At 45.2% G+C, this 16,211-nt stretch overlaps 1 protein-coding gene and 1 long non-coding RNA gene across 2 annotated transcripts; both read left to right on the top strand.

Annotated features, from left to right (window-relative positions):
* Positions 1 to 8,758: 8,758 nt before the first annotated feature.
* LOC125521004 (histone H3.3) lies at positions 8,759 to 9,625 on the top strand. The gene is made up of 2 exons (XM_048686043.2): positions 8,759 to 8,944; positions 9,045 to 9,625. Exons 1-2 carry the CDS (start codon positions 8,873 to 8,875, stop codon positions 9,381 to 9,383), a joined length of 411 nt encoding a protein of 136 aa, XP_048542000.1. The 5' UTR covers positions 8,759 to 8,872; the 3' UTR covers positions 9,384 to 9,625.
* A 1,925-nt stretch (positions 9,626 to 11,550) lies between these two features.
* LOC125521824 (uncharacterized) lies at positions 11,551 to 13,536 on the top strand. The gene is made up of 2 exons (XR_007289458.2): positions 11,551 to 12,681; positions 13,229 to 13,536. It is a non-coding gene; the product is annotated as an uncharacterized LOC125521824 (long non-coding RNA).
* The last annotated feature ends 2,675 nt before the right edge of the window (positions 13,537 to 16,211 follow it).

Consider the following 16,211-nt stretch of genomic DNA (forward strand, 5'->3'; position numbering starts at 1 on the left):
TAAGTCAGAGGCAGACGTGATTGAGCCTTTTGGTGCCTTCTCCTCATGACCTCGTTTGATGCGTTTAGATCCACCGAGAGCCAGAAAGTCTCTGCTTGAAGCTGCTGAGCACGAGCATCCAGAGCCGCCCGTTATGCACCCATCCTTATGTCCTCCGCTGCTAAATTCTCCTTGGCTTGTGCTACCTCCCCACGTAACCGTGCAACCTCTACATCGTGCTGAGCTTTGTCTGCCGGTTCAACCACGACGGTCAACAAGGTCGTCATCCTATCCATGAGATCCATCAGCACCTGAGCCGGCGGGCGCACGGGGTCTCCTGACCCGGCGGCTGCCGATCCGGTGGTTACCGCTGCCGCGGCCATAGAATTCTGACCGGGTTGAGTGCCAGCCACGAAGACCCCGGCTCGATTCGGCGGCTCAAAGGGGTCCGGAATACTACTGCCATCGGAACAGCCCCCAAGCCCGCCATCCTGTAGTTGATACAATGAATCCATCTCACCTGTGGACGACTCGCCGTCAGAGTGGACGGCCGTCTCGCGGCCATCCACAGATCCTTCAGAAAGCTCCCCTCCATGGATGCAACCCACGAAGGCACGCCTTACGACCGGCTGAGTCCGGGCGGGTCTCGCATGCTGAGCCATCTCGATGAGGTCGGTGCAGATGTCCGGCTCAGGGCCCGGCTCGCCGATCCGACCGATGAAGACGTGGATTCCGCCGAAGGGAACCCGGTACCCGTACTCAATTGAGCCGGCCTCGGGGCCCCAGCCCGCGTCGTCGATGTAGAGCTTGCCGCGACGACTCTTGGTCATCCGTCCCATAGTGTATCCCTTGAGCCCTTCGAAGCTGCCCTTTAAGAACTCAAGTCCACCGTGCGCTGGCCCCACGGTGGGCGCCAGCTGTCGTGGAATTGTCACGGCAGATGTCCTAGTGAAAGGACTTAGTCGTGGAGCCATCACAACTAGGAAGCTTAAAGGGGTTAATCGGGACAAAGGATACGAGAGGTTTATACTGGTTCGGCCCCTTGCGGTGAAGGTAAAGCCTAGTTCAGTGGTTGTGGTATTGCTAGGTTTCGATGACCAAGCAGCAAAATACGCTAGCTTGGCTCTCGATCTATTGTTTCTTGCCCTAAGCCGCCGCCGGGTCGTCCCCTTATATACACGGGTTGACGCCTGGCGGCCTACAGAGTCCCGGCCGGCTCACACAACGTGTCTGGCTCGGTGACTTCTTTTACATGCCTTACTTCACAAGTCTTACTCATACATGGCGGTTTACAATTATGGGCCTTAAGCCGCCTCTAGGCTTGGGCCTGCTACAAGTCTTATAATGAACCGTCGCCTTGTATACTCGTCGGGCTTCTTTTAGTAACCCGCCATTAAGATTGACCCGACCCCTCCTGGACGGGTCATACCTGGTAGTTATATCCCCAACATATGGTGAGAAAGAGAAGGTGACAAAAGGCATCGTGAAATCAGCCGGGAAGATACTCTCCGACGTCAAGCACACGCTGCAGTATAAAGCCGTGATGCAATGTCGGCTGCTCGATGACAAGGGTCTTGAGATGACGAGGAAGACTGCTTGCCGGACCAACTTGGAGAGAGAAGAATACTTGTCGGTGGTAACTGACAACATTGGTTGCTAGTACTTTAATTGACCTGCCTCTTGTTAGTCAATAATTCGATTTTGTCTGACTAGGTGAGGGAACCCTGGTGAAGGAAGATTGCTGAGAGGCCCTGGTTAGCATGTGATGTGACCCGGCATGGCAGGCGCAGCATGTGGAGAAGGGAAATGATCACAGCAAAATGCCAGGCCCGGCTCATGTCCAGGGGAGACGAGACCTAACCACTCTGAAGCAACACATGGTATGTGGATTAAGATGTTAAATTTCTTGCACGGTGCATCTCCGTTCATTAAAATTGATGGTTAATTTTGCAGGGTCGCCTCGGTCCATATCCTGGAGGCCTGGAAAGAAGGCCACAAGGGGAAGGATGGCGCCGAGTTCTGCAGCCTGTCGGTGCAGGAAAAGTACGAGACCTTCAAAGAGGTCTTCCAGAAGGTGCACGGGCAGGACGCTGAACCTACGTCCAAGCCCCTTGATCCTGAGTTGCTCATCATTCCTGGTGAGGGGAAGGGCCATGGCCGCCACCTCCTTTGCAACGGGGTGATCGCCACCTCCTCGCATCGCAAGCTCCACGAGATACGCGTGCCGAATCCATTAACTTTTTTTTCAAATCAGTGAAGTTTTTTTGTTTTCCTAACATTTTTTCAAGTGATTTTCATAAAATCCATGAAGTTTTTTTTTTCAAATCCATAACCTTTTTTTGGTGAAGTTTTCAAACTTTCGCAAACTTTTTCAAACTTTCATGAACTTTTTTCAAATTCACATACTTTTTTTAGATCCACATGTTTTTCAAATATATGAAATTTTCTACCTTGTGAATTTTGTAATTACATGAACTAGTTGAGAACTCGTGAATCTTTTTCATGTTTTTTTAATTTTGTGAACTTTTCAGAAAATTAAATGATCTACAGTCACCTTGTCAACTGGGAACCGAGTCAACCACGAAAATAAAGAAAAGAGCGAAGCCGGAATTGTTTTTTGAGTGACTAAACATGAACCAAGTCAGCCATCGCAACATTTTATTGCGCCATCCCGTGGGCATTTCCTATTTGGCGCCACATGCTGCATTTTATTAACTGGCGCCTGTGGCGTCTGTAAATGGGCCGGCCCATCTAGGGCCGGTTGACAATTTTTTTTGAAATTCTGTGAACTTTTTTGAATATCGATGAACTTTTTCGAAATTTAATGAACATTTCTCTTGAAAATGGATGAACGTTTTTTTCAGTCCCATGAACTTTTTCTAAAAATACATGAACTTTTTTTCAATTTCTACGATTTTTTTTCAAATTTAATGAACTTTTTCTAAATTGGATGAACTTTTTTTCAATTTTAATGCACTTTTTTAAAATTGATGAACTTTTTCAAAATTTATGAACCTTTTTTAAAGATGTCAACGTATTTTTTTCAAATGGATGAACTTTTTCTTTAAATCTGTAAACGTTTCTTCATTTCATATTTTTATTTTCGTAAAAAAATTATAAAACTTGGGGCAGCACGCTAGCGGGCCGGCCCATGCTAGGAGCGCTGCAGCGCTGCAGGCGCCGGATCGTTAACTGGCGCCTGGAGCGCTGTATAGGAGCTCCCAATCCCGTGAGCGTCTGTTCCTTAACTGATGCATAAGGCGCAAATTATGGGGCACGCCTATCCCTTGCTTGACGTGAGATTTTTTTTTGTTTGTTTGACCGAAGCGGGCGCCATACTGGGCCGGCCCATGCGCACGAGATTCCACTTCCTCGTATTTCTCTTCTGCTTTTCATGTTTTTGATATCGTTTTCTCATTTTGTTTTTACTTCCAAATATTCTAAACATATCTATTACAAAAAATACTTTATTTTTATTTTTTGAATATTCTAGTAATGCATTTTTTGCATGGTAATACGTGTCTCATTTATATCATAAAAAATAAAGTACAAGTCACGTAAGGATCGACATGACAAAACTAAAAAATAGCATAATATCTCTGAGCTTGACACCAACGCCCGTCACATGCCTTCGGCACCACCACAACAGCCATCGAAGAAAAAAATGGCGGATCACCTCCTCACCCGAGTTCGATGTGGCTCCATCACTGATATGCAGCTTTGCGGACCTCCAAGGTGGCTCACCAAAAGTGAAGCCATTGCCGTTGAACGAATCAGTCTGGGGCAACACCCCGGTCACGCCATCAAACTCCAGATCTGACACCACACCACAACTAAGAAGCCGAAGGAGGAAACCATACATGTCATCCACGAACCACGAACCCAACATATGTTCCGTCTTCCAGATGTCGTCGATGCAGGCCACAATCTGCATCCGCTCCTAGACTACCTCCCAAGCTCCAGGCCGACGCTGGAGCAAACGTCGTCGCAACGGCGAAGCCCGAGGACACAGGTCTACCACGAGGATACTGTCACCGCCACGCCGTCCTTGCTTGAACAACCTGGTTTCCAAATCCATCCCAACCATAGGACCGATGGTCTTGCAAGGGAAAGGGTCCGAAGAATCTTTATTCAGCGCCGTCATCATCACCGCCGAAGCCAAGGCAATGAACAACCTAAAAATCTAGACTACAAGGGAGTAAAAATGATCCACGCGTGTGGATCCGACGACCCCCCTCACCACTGACGACCGAGGTCATCGGCGGAGGGGAGCCGCCGGAGGACGACTGAAAGATCGAGGATGTCGCCTAGAGGGGGGGTGAATAGGCGTTTTAAAATAATTACGGTTTAGGCTTGAACAAATGCGGAATAAACCTACCGATTAATTTGCCAACCATAAAACCTAAAACAACTAGGCTCACCTATGTGCACCAACAACTTATGCTAAGCAAGATAAGCAACTATGAGATAGCAAGATATATGACAAAGAACAATATGGCTATCACAAAGTAAAGTGCATAAGTAAAGGGCTCGGGTAAGAGATAACCGAGGCACGCGGAGACTATGATGTATCCCGAAGTTCACACCCTTGCGGATGCTAATCTTCGTTTGGAGCGGTGTGGAGGCACAATGCTCCTCAAGAAGCCACTAGGGCCACCGTAATCTCCTCACGCCCGTACACTTTGGCAACCTTTGGGGGCGGTCACCGGTACCCGTCAAATTGCTCGGGGCGATTTCCACAACCTAATTGGAGACCCCGATGCTTGCCCGGAGCTTTTCACCACAATGATTGAGCTCCGAACAACACCAACCGTCTAGGACGCCAAGGCACCCAAGAGGAACAAGCTCTAGGGTGCCCAAACACTCAAGAGTAAAAAGCTTCTCAACCTTCACTTCCACGTATCACCGTGGAGAACTCAAACCGATGCACCAAATGCAATGGCAAGGGCACACGGAGTGCCCAAGTCCTTCTCTCTCAAATCCCACCGAAGCAACTAATGCTAGGGAGGAAAATGAGAGGAAGAACAAGAAGGAGAACACCAAGAACTCCAAGATCTAGATCCAAGGGGTTCCCCTCACATAGAGGAGAAAGTGATTGGTGGAAATGTGGATCTAGATCTTCTCTCTCTTTTCCCTCAAAAACTAGCAAGAATCCATGGAGGGATTGAGAGTTAGCAAGCTCGAAGAAGGTCAACAATGGGGGAAGAACACGAGCTCAAAAGATAAGGTTCATTGGGGAAGAAGACCCCCTTATATAGGAGGGGGAAAATCCAACCGTTATGTGTTCAGCCCGCACACGAGCGGTACTACCGCTCCACGAGCGGTACTACCGCTCAGGTGGAAGAAACAGGGAAAAGGAGCAACAAAACATGAACCTTGGGGCGGTAGTACCGCAGGAGACAGCGGTACTACCGCTGGGTTAAGCGGTACTACCGCACCCTTCGGCGGTACTGCCGCACAGAACGAAGGGTAAAGGGAAAGAGGGAACCGGGCGGTACTACCGCGGAGGAAGGGCGGTACTGCCGCACTACTGCCGCAGCGAGGTATCGCACAATCCGACACAGAAAAAGACCCCTCGAATCGACGCGGTAGGGACCTGGTAAGCCAGCGGTAGTACTGCTGCGGAGTCACCGCCGGTACTACCGCTGCGGAGCGGTACTGCCGCTTGTGACCCCTCAGCGGTACTACCGCTGGGACCCTGACAAAACCACACTCAAGAAAATAAGAACTGCCATAACTTCTGCATATGAGCTCCAAATTGAGCAAACTCAAACTTGTTGGAAACAAGACGACGAGTAGCATCAAAACAACGACTGGTTATAGTAAAAATAGGCAGGGGAGGTATGCCAACAAATAGAGGAGTGAAACCTCCAACCGAGAAGAACCGGCAAAACCTCCAACATCGAAAACATCATAGAAGAAGCATGTGAACTCCGTTTTCGATGAACTCGAGCTTGTCATCAAGATGACCATAAGCTCTAAGACTCTCAAAGAGAACCAAACAAGAACCAAGAAAGATGATGCAAGGATGCAATGGTTTGAGCTCTCAGCGAACGATACGATCAAGCTACTCATCGAGAGCCCCCCTTGATGGTACGGCAATTGATCCTATAACCCAGTCTCCCAACTACCATCATGAGACCGGTAAAATAGAAAACCTATCAAGGGCAAACCTTTACCTTGCACATGGTCCACTTGAGCTAGATGATGACGATCTTGACTCCCGCAAGTTGGACCACCTTTCTTGATTGGGTTGACTCGATGAAGACTAGTTGATTGCTCCCTCATACTCCACTATAGGTGAGCCACTCTTCCGCACATCTTCACAAGTCCATTGTCACCACAAAGGACGGCAAGCTTCAAGCATTTGATCTCTTCGTGATGCTCCACTTGAACTTGCACACCGCAACCTTTCTTGATTGTGTTGACTTGAAGAAGACTAGTTGATTGCTCCCCCATACTCCACTATGGGTGAGCCATTCTTCCGCACATCTTCACAAGTTCATTGTCACCACAAAGGACGACAAGCTTCAAGCATTTGATCTCTTCGTGATGCTCCACTTGAACTTGCACACCGCAACCTAACCCCACAAAGAACCCTCACGAAGGCCATGGGTTAGTACACAAAGCGTAATTGACAATGCTTACCATACCATGGGATCACTTGATCCCTCTCGGTACATTTTCTACGCTTTGTGGGTTGGTCAACTTGATTCACTCTTTGACTTAGTCTTGATCAACCTCTCACAAGACCACTCTTTAGGTAATTCCTTGAATAGCACCTTGGTCGACACAAACTCTTCTCGAAACCAACACATGTACTCCAAGAAAAGCCTATGGACAAAACCTTCAAATATAACTCAAGGCAACCATTAGTCCATAGAGATTGTCATCAATTACCAAAACCAAACACGGGAGCACCGCATGTTCTTTCAACGACGCTGAAAGATGGCCTCTCCTGGCGGCGGCTAGGGTTCCAGCCGTCAGGGAGGAGGAGAGAAAAACATTGCATGTCTAGTTATTCTAGTAATGCATTTGACAAGTGTTAAATGTGTATAGAAAAAACATGTTTCCAATGTATACGATAAATGTACACATAAAATGTACAATGAGTATACCAAAAAGTAGAGATAAAAAATTAAATTTAAGATATACGTATTTTATTTGGAAAATATTAAACCTATATATAAAAATGTTCCTCATCAATACAAAATATTTATAATGTGTACATAAAAATATTAGATACCCAATATATATATTTTTTAAAATGTTAATCATATGTTTAAATAATTTTAAACGTGTATAGAAATGTTCTAGATGTATACCAAAAATTTAGAACACGTGTAAAAAATGATAAAGCCTGAATTTTTTTAAAAAATTGATCTTTTGCCAAAAACATGTCAATCATATAGTTGAAAAATATTATAGATGTATACCAAAAATTTAGAACATATATTAAAATATATTTAACATAATGCGTTAAAATCTATAACAAATTGTTCGTTTGCCAAAAACATGTCAATGATATAGTTCAAAAATGTTAAACCCACAAAACAATTTACCTGATGTTTACCAAAAACGTACAATGCATACTTTTTAAAAGTTGTCATCAAACACGAATATCTGGGTAAAATGTTAATCATATATTTATCAAATGTACACAAAATTTCTCCTGATATATATGAAAAATGTAGAACATGTAAGAATTTTTTAACATAAAAACATAAATTTTAATTATTTTTGATCATTTATAAAAATTATAAACCATATATTCTAAAAAAATGGACATATATTATTTTTTTGCTGATATATACCAAACATGTATAATCTCTACTACTTAAAAAGAACATAAGGTTCCCATTTCACCTTTCTTCTCACCTCCCCTTCGTCCAACCTTCCATGTATATGATAATCGATCACCTTAATTTACTTACCTTCCGAACCAATTCCACTTTAATTTACTTATCAAACTTTTAATTAAAATACATGGTAATTTACGGACATAATTTGATGAACATTTATTTACACAATCGCATTACTATTGACAGATAAATCACAAGCTAACATACTAGAATATTTAGATCCCATTGCAACGTACTGGCATTGTTCTAGTGCGAATTAAAAGTAGTTATCAAACATTAGTTTTTTTAAATGTTAGTCGTATATTTTAAAAAAGGTAAAATGTAAAAAATAAAGTTCTTGGTGTGTACATAGCATCTACAAATGTGTAATAAAAATAGATATGTGTTAAAAAATAGAGAAAAAAAATGTGAACCAAAGAAATGAAACAGAGAAACAAAAGAAACACCTTAGAAGCAAAAAAAAATGGAAAACCCAAAGAAAACCTTGAAAACCCTGAGAAATTTTAGAAATAAAAAAACCATACACAAAAGATAAAAATAAGGAAAATTTAGAAAGACATAGACAAAATAATATATATATATATATATTATAAAAACTAATAGGAAAAAGCGAAAGAAAATCAAAGAGAAAAAGGAAAGAGGAAACCCGAGGAAAATCAAATATGGAGCTCTGAAGTTTAGCTTTCGCCAAAAACGGCCGACGGCCCGGATACCAGCCCACAATGGGACACGTACACACACAGGAGACCGCACTCCGGCCCTCCACCGCCACGTCAGCGATCCGCACCCCCTCGCTCCACCGCCAACCAGCGCCTAGCACGCGGATCGGCTCTACGCGAGCCCAGCCGTCAGATCCGAGCGCAATCCGGGATGCCCTGCCTCCGCGCGCCCACCCCCAACTATAAATTCCCCGCCAACCTCCCACCTCTTCTCCCACCACCCAATTCGCCGCCGTCGAGTTCGAGTTCCACCGCCCGCACCCGCACCAGCACAGCAAAGGCAACCGAAGCCAAGTTTCGAAGCCGGGAGCCATGGCCCGTACCAAGCAGACCGCCCGCAAGTCCACCGGCGGCAAGGCGCCCCGCAAGCAGCTCGCCACCAAGGTCCGTCTCCCCTCCCCGTCCCTCCCCTCCTCGTCAATTCCTCCGATCTGTTCGACTTGGGTCTCGCTGACGTGTTTGAATCGAATCGATTTGTTTTCAGGCCGCCAGGAAGTCGGCCCCGACCACCGGCGGCGTGAAGAAGCCGCACCGCTACAGGCCCGGGACCGTGGCGCTCCGCGAGATCCGCAAGTACCAGAAGAGCACGGAGCTGCTGATCCGCAAGCTGCCCTTCCAGCGCCTGGTCCGCGAGATCGCGCAGGACTTCAAGACGGACCTCCGCTTCCAGTCCCACGCCGTGCTCGCCCTCCAGGAGGCCGCCGAGGCCTACCTCGTCGGCCTCTTCGAGGACACCAACCTCTGCGCCATCCACGCCAAGCGCGTCACCATCATGCCCAAGGACATCCAGCTCGCCCGCCGCATCCGCGGGGAGCGCGCCTGAGCGGGAGCCAGACCAATCCGACCCCAGAAGTCCCCGCCGCCGCCGCATTCGAGCGCATGCCGCCGTTCGTTCGCCAGCAGTAGTTGATTCGCCGCCTGCCGTTTTAGATCGTGTTAGTTTTGGTTTGCGTTGATGCAAACAGATGCTTACTGTGAAACTGTTGGTTAATATACTGTTGATTGACCATTATCGATGTATGCAATTCTGAGGTACTGTGAAGTTGTTGCCCCCTGTTCTCTGAATCCTCTTGTGATTTCTGTTCTCTGAATCCTCTCGTGACTTCCGGTCTCTGAATCCTCTTGTGATCTCTGTTCTCTGAATCCTCTTGTGATTTTCTCTGTGGCGGATAGAGGTCCTGTGGCTGTGGTTCTTTGAATTTTCGTCGGATGTGGTGGGGAATTTGATTTGGGCACGCTCGTGATGACGATCTCTGTAACAGGACGATATGTGTAGGGCTCGGCACCATCCTGTTTCTTAACTGGATGGTTAAAAAGACCATCGACTTATTCGTTTTGTTAGCGCGACATCAGTTCGAGTAATTTTGAAATGTTGCCTTCCTTTGATCCTTTTTGTCATTTCGTCTGCTTGGTTGTACAATATGTGATGGGTCTTGAAATAAATTGAGGAAAACCTTGAAACCCTGCCCTGTTTCCCGGACCAGCAAGAACGAGCTGTCCTGTCAAATTTCTGAAGCAGTAAGCACACAGTATGTCCGTGTTATGCCAAACCAACACTGAATTTCAGTCTGCCTGAATTAGCTAAATTTGGCTCAGAGAAGTGTGGGTTCATATGCTAAACCGGGAATTCCACCATACTTTTTATCGCAGATGCTTGGTAGCCGGATCGAAAAGAGATGGAGTACTGCTAATACACTACAGAGTATGTACAGAGAGGTGAACACGAATTTGTGCTGTTCCTTTGGATTGATGGATATTCTGTCAAAATAATTTACTATTAGATCCCTGTATAGTTTATTGTTAGTGGATTAGCTACTGTACTGCCCAGGCTTATCTTAATATATTCTTACTTATTATTACTTAACGGTGGGGTTTAAGAAACCAACCCTTGTAAGCTTCCCTGCTACTGCTTGTCATGATCAAAACACAACAGATGTTTTGTATGTGATCCATGTCGTTTCAGAACCTTCAGAATTTATAAATCTTCTCACAGGGATGTTCTAATCTTCTCATAGTGATGTTCCCATCTTCTCATAGGAATTACTATTTAATGATGTTACTTCAGAATGAACGCGTTGTGTTTCGACTAGCAATGCTTGTGCTTTTCCAAGTGAGCTGCTTAGTCCAGTATGAACACATGACTATCCTTCGATAGTTTAGATGGTTAATCTACTGTGTTGTTTTAGTGAGTGTTATGTTTGTAAATCTGCAATTGGGGTACCAACTCATTGTTTTTTTAAGCTGACACGGGGGAGGGGGGGGGGGGGGTCCCACTTGAATATATTTCAATTTTTTAAAAGTTTTACAAACTAGAGAAGGCGGGACGAAAAGAAGTCCTGCCTTGTCCTCCACTTTCTTAAGGCGGTGAGACCACAGGCCCGGGGGGGGGGGGGGGGGGGGGGGGGCTCACAAGCCGGCTTGAACCTTGTCCTCCACTTTTTTAAGGCGGCGAGACCACAGGGTGACCCTACAATGTAAGTGAACCTGAGATAAACTGATAATGATATTAAATCATCATTGCATCTCTCTAAGATGTTGTCCTTGAGATAACTAGTTTTTCTGAAGCAACAATCTGTTACACTAGGTACCAAGGAAATATGAACGTACCATTCTCTTTGGCTATATGGTAACTTTCTACTCCCTCTGTTTCAAATTACTCGTCGTGGTTTTAGTTTATAATATACTTTAATCTAGGGAATGCATTAGTACCAAACTTCCGGAAGATAGAGACCAATTCCGAACTTTGGAGATAGAATTAAAACGAACATGTTCAGACCAAAACACCATGCCAAATGAGATGATTTAAATGCACAGAATCACCACTTTTGTGTCACGACTTGCGAAAACCCACCACTTTACAAAATGTGACATTTTGCACCGAACCGAAGAATTGACAGTGGCAAAAAACACTGAGCCATTTTTTGAGCGCGTTTTGTCATGTCTGATCCCTCGCGGTCTGACAGCAATGATGACGCGCCGTTGTCGTTAATGGCTCTGTCCGAAGCCATTGGGTCGGCTGAACCCGAACGCTCCCTCACTCCCTCCTATCCCTTGCTCTCTCTCCCCGTCCTCTCTCTTGCGGGCATGGCGGCGGTGGTGGCTCCGGATCCATCGACGAGAGAGTGGTGGGGACAAGGCGTGGTGGATAGAGCCAGTCACGGTGCCTGGCCGGCGTGGCAGGGGGCACCCACGGCGAGAAGGAAGATTGTGCGGCCACAGCATATTCACCTAAGAGTATTTCATTGTCGCCATATTTGGAGCAAATTCCTTTGAGCTACTGTCAAATGGTAGTGGTCGAGACCCTAGGAGAGCTGCCTGCCTCTCTGTATTAGCAAATTTCGTTGGTGGAATTCTAGGGTTCCAGATTTGAAAACTAGGGTTTGCTAGAATTCTAGCAAATTTTGTTGTTAACTGAACCTAGTTAACTGGATCTTAGTGTTTTTGACTGAACCTAGTTCTTAACCGAATGTCATTAACTGTATTTTGCTGGAATCCTAGCAAATTATGTTATTAACTGAACCTAGTTAACTGAATTTTGCTATTTGTGACTGGTCTAGTTCTTAACTGAATGCAGTTAGATGTATTTTGCTGGAATTCTAGCAAATTTTGTTGTTAACCGAACCTAGTTAATTGAATTTTGCTGTTTGTGACTGAACCTAGTTCTTAACTGAACCTAGATAACCGTATCTTGATGTTTCTCACTGAACCTAGTTATTAACTGAATTACTGAACCTAGTTAACTGAATCTTGTTGCTTGTCACTTAACCTAGGTGTTAACTGAATCTTGTTGTTTGTCACTGAACCTAGTTGTTAACTGAACCTACTTAACTGAATATTGCTGTTTGTCACTGGACCTAGTTGTTAAGTGAACCTACTTAACTGAATCTTGCTGTTTGTCACTGAATTTTCATGTCTTGTTTAACTGAATTTTAGGGTTTTCAAATGGTCAATTATTCTAGACTTAGTTACTTCACTTATTGATAGATGTTGCTGAATTATCCTTGTGTACTGAATCCAACTAACACTAAATGCCAGTACTGAAATTTGCAGGGTATTGTGTAGTGGGTACATGAGTTGAATTTGGTTTGAGTGATGCAGTGGACAAGTTGACCACAGAAAGAGTGAGTGAATGTACATGGGTTTAAGTGTTTGACTAATGCGAAGTGTCAGTTGGTGTGCTCAATTTAATGTTCAAATTGTGTTGATTAAAGGTAGCAAGTGTACCTAACTAGGAGAGACCTTGCAATATTCATACTTTATTCAATCAAACTATTCAAGCAAGTGTACCTAACTAGGGCTCGGCACCATCCTGTTTCTTAACTGGATGGTTAAAAAGACCATCGGCTTATTCGTTTTGTTAGCGCGATATCAGTTCGAGTAATTTTGAAATGTTGCCTTCCTTTGATCCTTTTTGTCATTTCGTCTGCTTGGTTGTACAATCTGTGATCGGTCTTGAAATAAATTGAGGAAATCCTTGAAACCCTGCCCTGTTTTCCGGACCAGCAAGAACGAGCTGTCCAGTCAATTTCTGAAGCAGTAAGCACGCAGTGTGTTCATGTTATGCCAAATCAACACTGGATTTCAGTCTGCCTGAATTAGCTGAATTTGGCTCAGAGAAGTGTTAGTTCATATGCTAAACTGAGATTTCCACCATTCTTTTTATCGCAGGTGCTTGGTAGCCAGATCGAACACAGATGGCGTACTGCTAATTCATTAACATGAATTTGTGCTATTCCTTTGGATTGATGGATATTCTGTCAAAATAATTTACTTTTAGATCTCTGTATAGTACTGTACTGCCCAGGCTTATCTGAATGTATTCTTATTATTACTTAACGGTGGGTTAAGAAACCAACCCTTGTAAGCTTCCCTGCTACTACACTGCTCGTTTTCAAACCTTCAGAATTTGTAAATCCTCTCGTAGGGATGTTCCAATCTTCTCATAGGAATTACTATTTAATGATGTTACTTAAGAATTAACGTGTTCTGTTTCGACTAGCAATGCTTGTGCTTCCCAAGTGAGCTGCTTCATCCAGTATGAACACATGACTGTCCTTAGATAGTTTATATGGTTAATCTACTGTGTTGTTTCAGTGAGTATTATGTTTGTGAATCTGCAATTGAGACACCAACTCATTGTAGGTGCACCTGAGATAATGATATTAAATCATCACACTACTAGGGAAAACCTTTCCCTAGTAGTGGCGCTGGTTTAGAGGCCAGCAGTAGTGCGGGCCCCGCATTACTGCTATGGCGCTACAGCTAACTTTTAGCAGTAGCGCGGGTTTAACCCCTCGCTACTGCTAAGTCAGTTATCAACAGCGTGGGTTTTCGCCCGCGCTACTGCTAAATAGCAGTAGCTTGTACCTTGGTCATTCTATTAATCCAGCTTGGCCACTTTGGATCTATCCACTTGAATCTAATACACGTTTCTTTCACCCACTGATATAATAACTCATCATCATCATAATAACAACTCATCATCATCATAGTCATATAACAACTCCTCATCACCATCATAGTCATATAACAACTCCTCCTCCTCATCATCATCTATGAGTCATATAACAACTCATCATTCTAACACATTCTATCACATAACTCATCATCATCATAATAACAACTCCTCCTCATCATCATAGTCATAATTAACACTAACTAATTGTTCTTACTACCTAGGACCTACTCCTCTCTCTTTGGTAAAATAGCATAAAACAGGTAAACTGGTCCATCTTCAAAATGGAGAATGAAGATCCACCTGTCGCCAACTTGTGGCTTGCGCACATGCATGTTGTCACCAATCGGTTGCGTGCGCACATTCATTAGTTTGCTCCATTCTTTGATATTGAGCCTTGCATCTTTCAAAGAAATAGAGCATGCACTTTGGTAAGCTGTCAGCGGAAACGATCGTAAGCTAACCATATATATATGACCTTCGGTAAGCATCATGTCAGGCACAACCTCCTTCGAGAGCTTCTGTTGAACAACATAATAGTAACATATGTAGTTAGCACTATGGTTTACTTAAGAAGAATGTATGCAATCAAGTTACCGTCATTAACAAAATCATACCAAGTTTTTGACAATGAAGTTACCATTCTGCTGTTGGGGAACGTTGCAGAAAACAAAAATTTTCCTACTCGTTTCACCAAGATCTATCTAGGAGTTCATCTAGCAACGAGTCATCAGATGCATCTACATACCTTGTAGATCGCGTGCGGAAGCGTTCAAAAGAACGGTGATGATGTAGTCGTACACGACGTGATCCAAATCACCGATGACCAAGCGCCGAACGGACGGCACCTCCGCGTTCAACACACGTACGGGACGGGAGACGTCTCCTCCTTCTTGATCCAGCAAGGGGGAAGGAGAGGTTGATGAAGATCCAGCAGCACGACGGCGTGGTGGTGGATGCAGGGCGTCACAGTAGCAGGGCTTCGCCTATACTGCGAGAGAGAGACGTAACGGGGAGAGAGGGAGGCGCCAGGGGCTGGTGTATGAAATCCCTCCTCTTCCCCACTATATATAGGAGGGCCAAGGGGGGGTGGTGCGCAGCCTAGGAGATCTAATCTCCTAGGTGCGGCGGCCAGGGGAGGATTCCCTCCCCCCCAAGGCACCCAGAGGTGCCTTCCACCACTTGGACTCCTCCCCCTTGGAAACCCTAGGCGCATGGGCCTAGTGGGGCTGGTGCCCTTGGCCCATGAAGGCCAAGGCGCACCCCCTACAGCCCATGTGGCCCCCCGGGACAGGTGGCCCCACCCGGTGGGCCCCCGGGACCCCTCCGGTGGTCCCGGTACAATACCGATAACCCCGAAACTTGTCCCGATGGCCGAAACAACATTTCCTATATATAATTCTTTACCTCCGGACCATTCCGGAACTCCTCGTGACGTCCGGGATCTCATCCTGGACTCCGAACAACATTCGGGTTTCTGCATATACATATCTTCACAACCCTAGCGTCACCGAACCTTAAGTGTGTAGACCCTACGGGTTCGGGAGACAAGCAGACATGACCGAGACGACTCTCCGGTCAATAACCAACAGCGGGATCTGGATACCCATGTTGGTTCCCACATGCTCCACGATGATCTCATCGGATGAACCACGATGTCGAGGATTCAATCAACCCCGTATGCAATTCCCTTTGTCAATCGATATGTTACTTGCCCGAGATTCGATCGTCGGTATCCCAATGCCTCGTTCAATCTCGTTACCGGCAAGTCACTTTACTCGTACCGTAATGCATGATCCCGTGACCAGACACTTGGTCACTTTGAGCTCATTATGATGATGCATTACCGAGTGGGCCCAGTGATACCTCTCCGTCATACGGAGTGACAAATCCCAATCTTGATCCATGTCAACCCAACAGACACTTTCGGAGATACCCGTAGTCTACCTTTATAGTCACCCAGTTACGTTGTGACGTTTGGTATACCCAAAGCACTCCTACGGTATCCGGGAGTTACACGATCTCATGGTCTAAGGAAAAGATACTTTGACATTGGAAAACTCTAGCAAACGAACTATATGATCTTGTGCTATGTTTAGGATTGGGTCTAGTCCATCACATCATTCTCCTAATGATGTGATCTCGTTATCAATGACATCCAATGTCCATAGTCAGGAAACCATGACTATCTGTTGA

This window comes from Triticum urartu, chromosome 7A (genome assembly GCF_056163025.1).
Source record: "Triticum urartu cultivar PI428250 chromosome 7A, HENAU_Tu73, whole genome shotgun sequence".
Lineage (NCBI taxonomy): Eukaryota > Viridiplantae > Streptophyta > Magnoliopsida > Poales > Poaceae > Triticum > Triticum urartu.

Excerpts from the sequence above, each read along its gene's own strand:
- LOC125521004 (XM_048686043.2), top strand. The coding sequence starts at position 8,873 with ATGGCCCGTACCAAGCAGACCGCCCGCAAGTCCACCGGCGGCAAGGCG. Across the intron at positions 8,945-9,044 it reads GCAAGCAGCTCGCCACCAAG|GCCGCCAGGAAGTCGGCCCC; the intron begins GTCCGTCTCCCC and ends ATTTGTTTTCAG.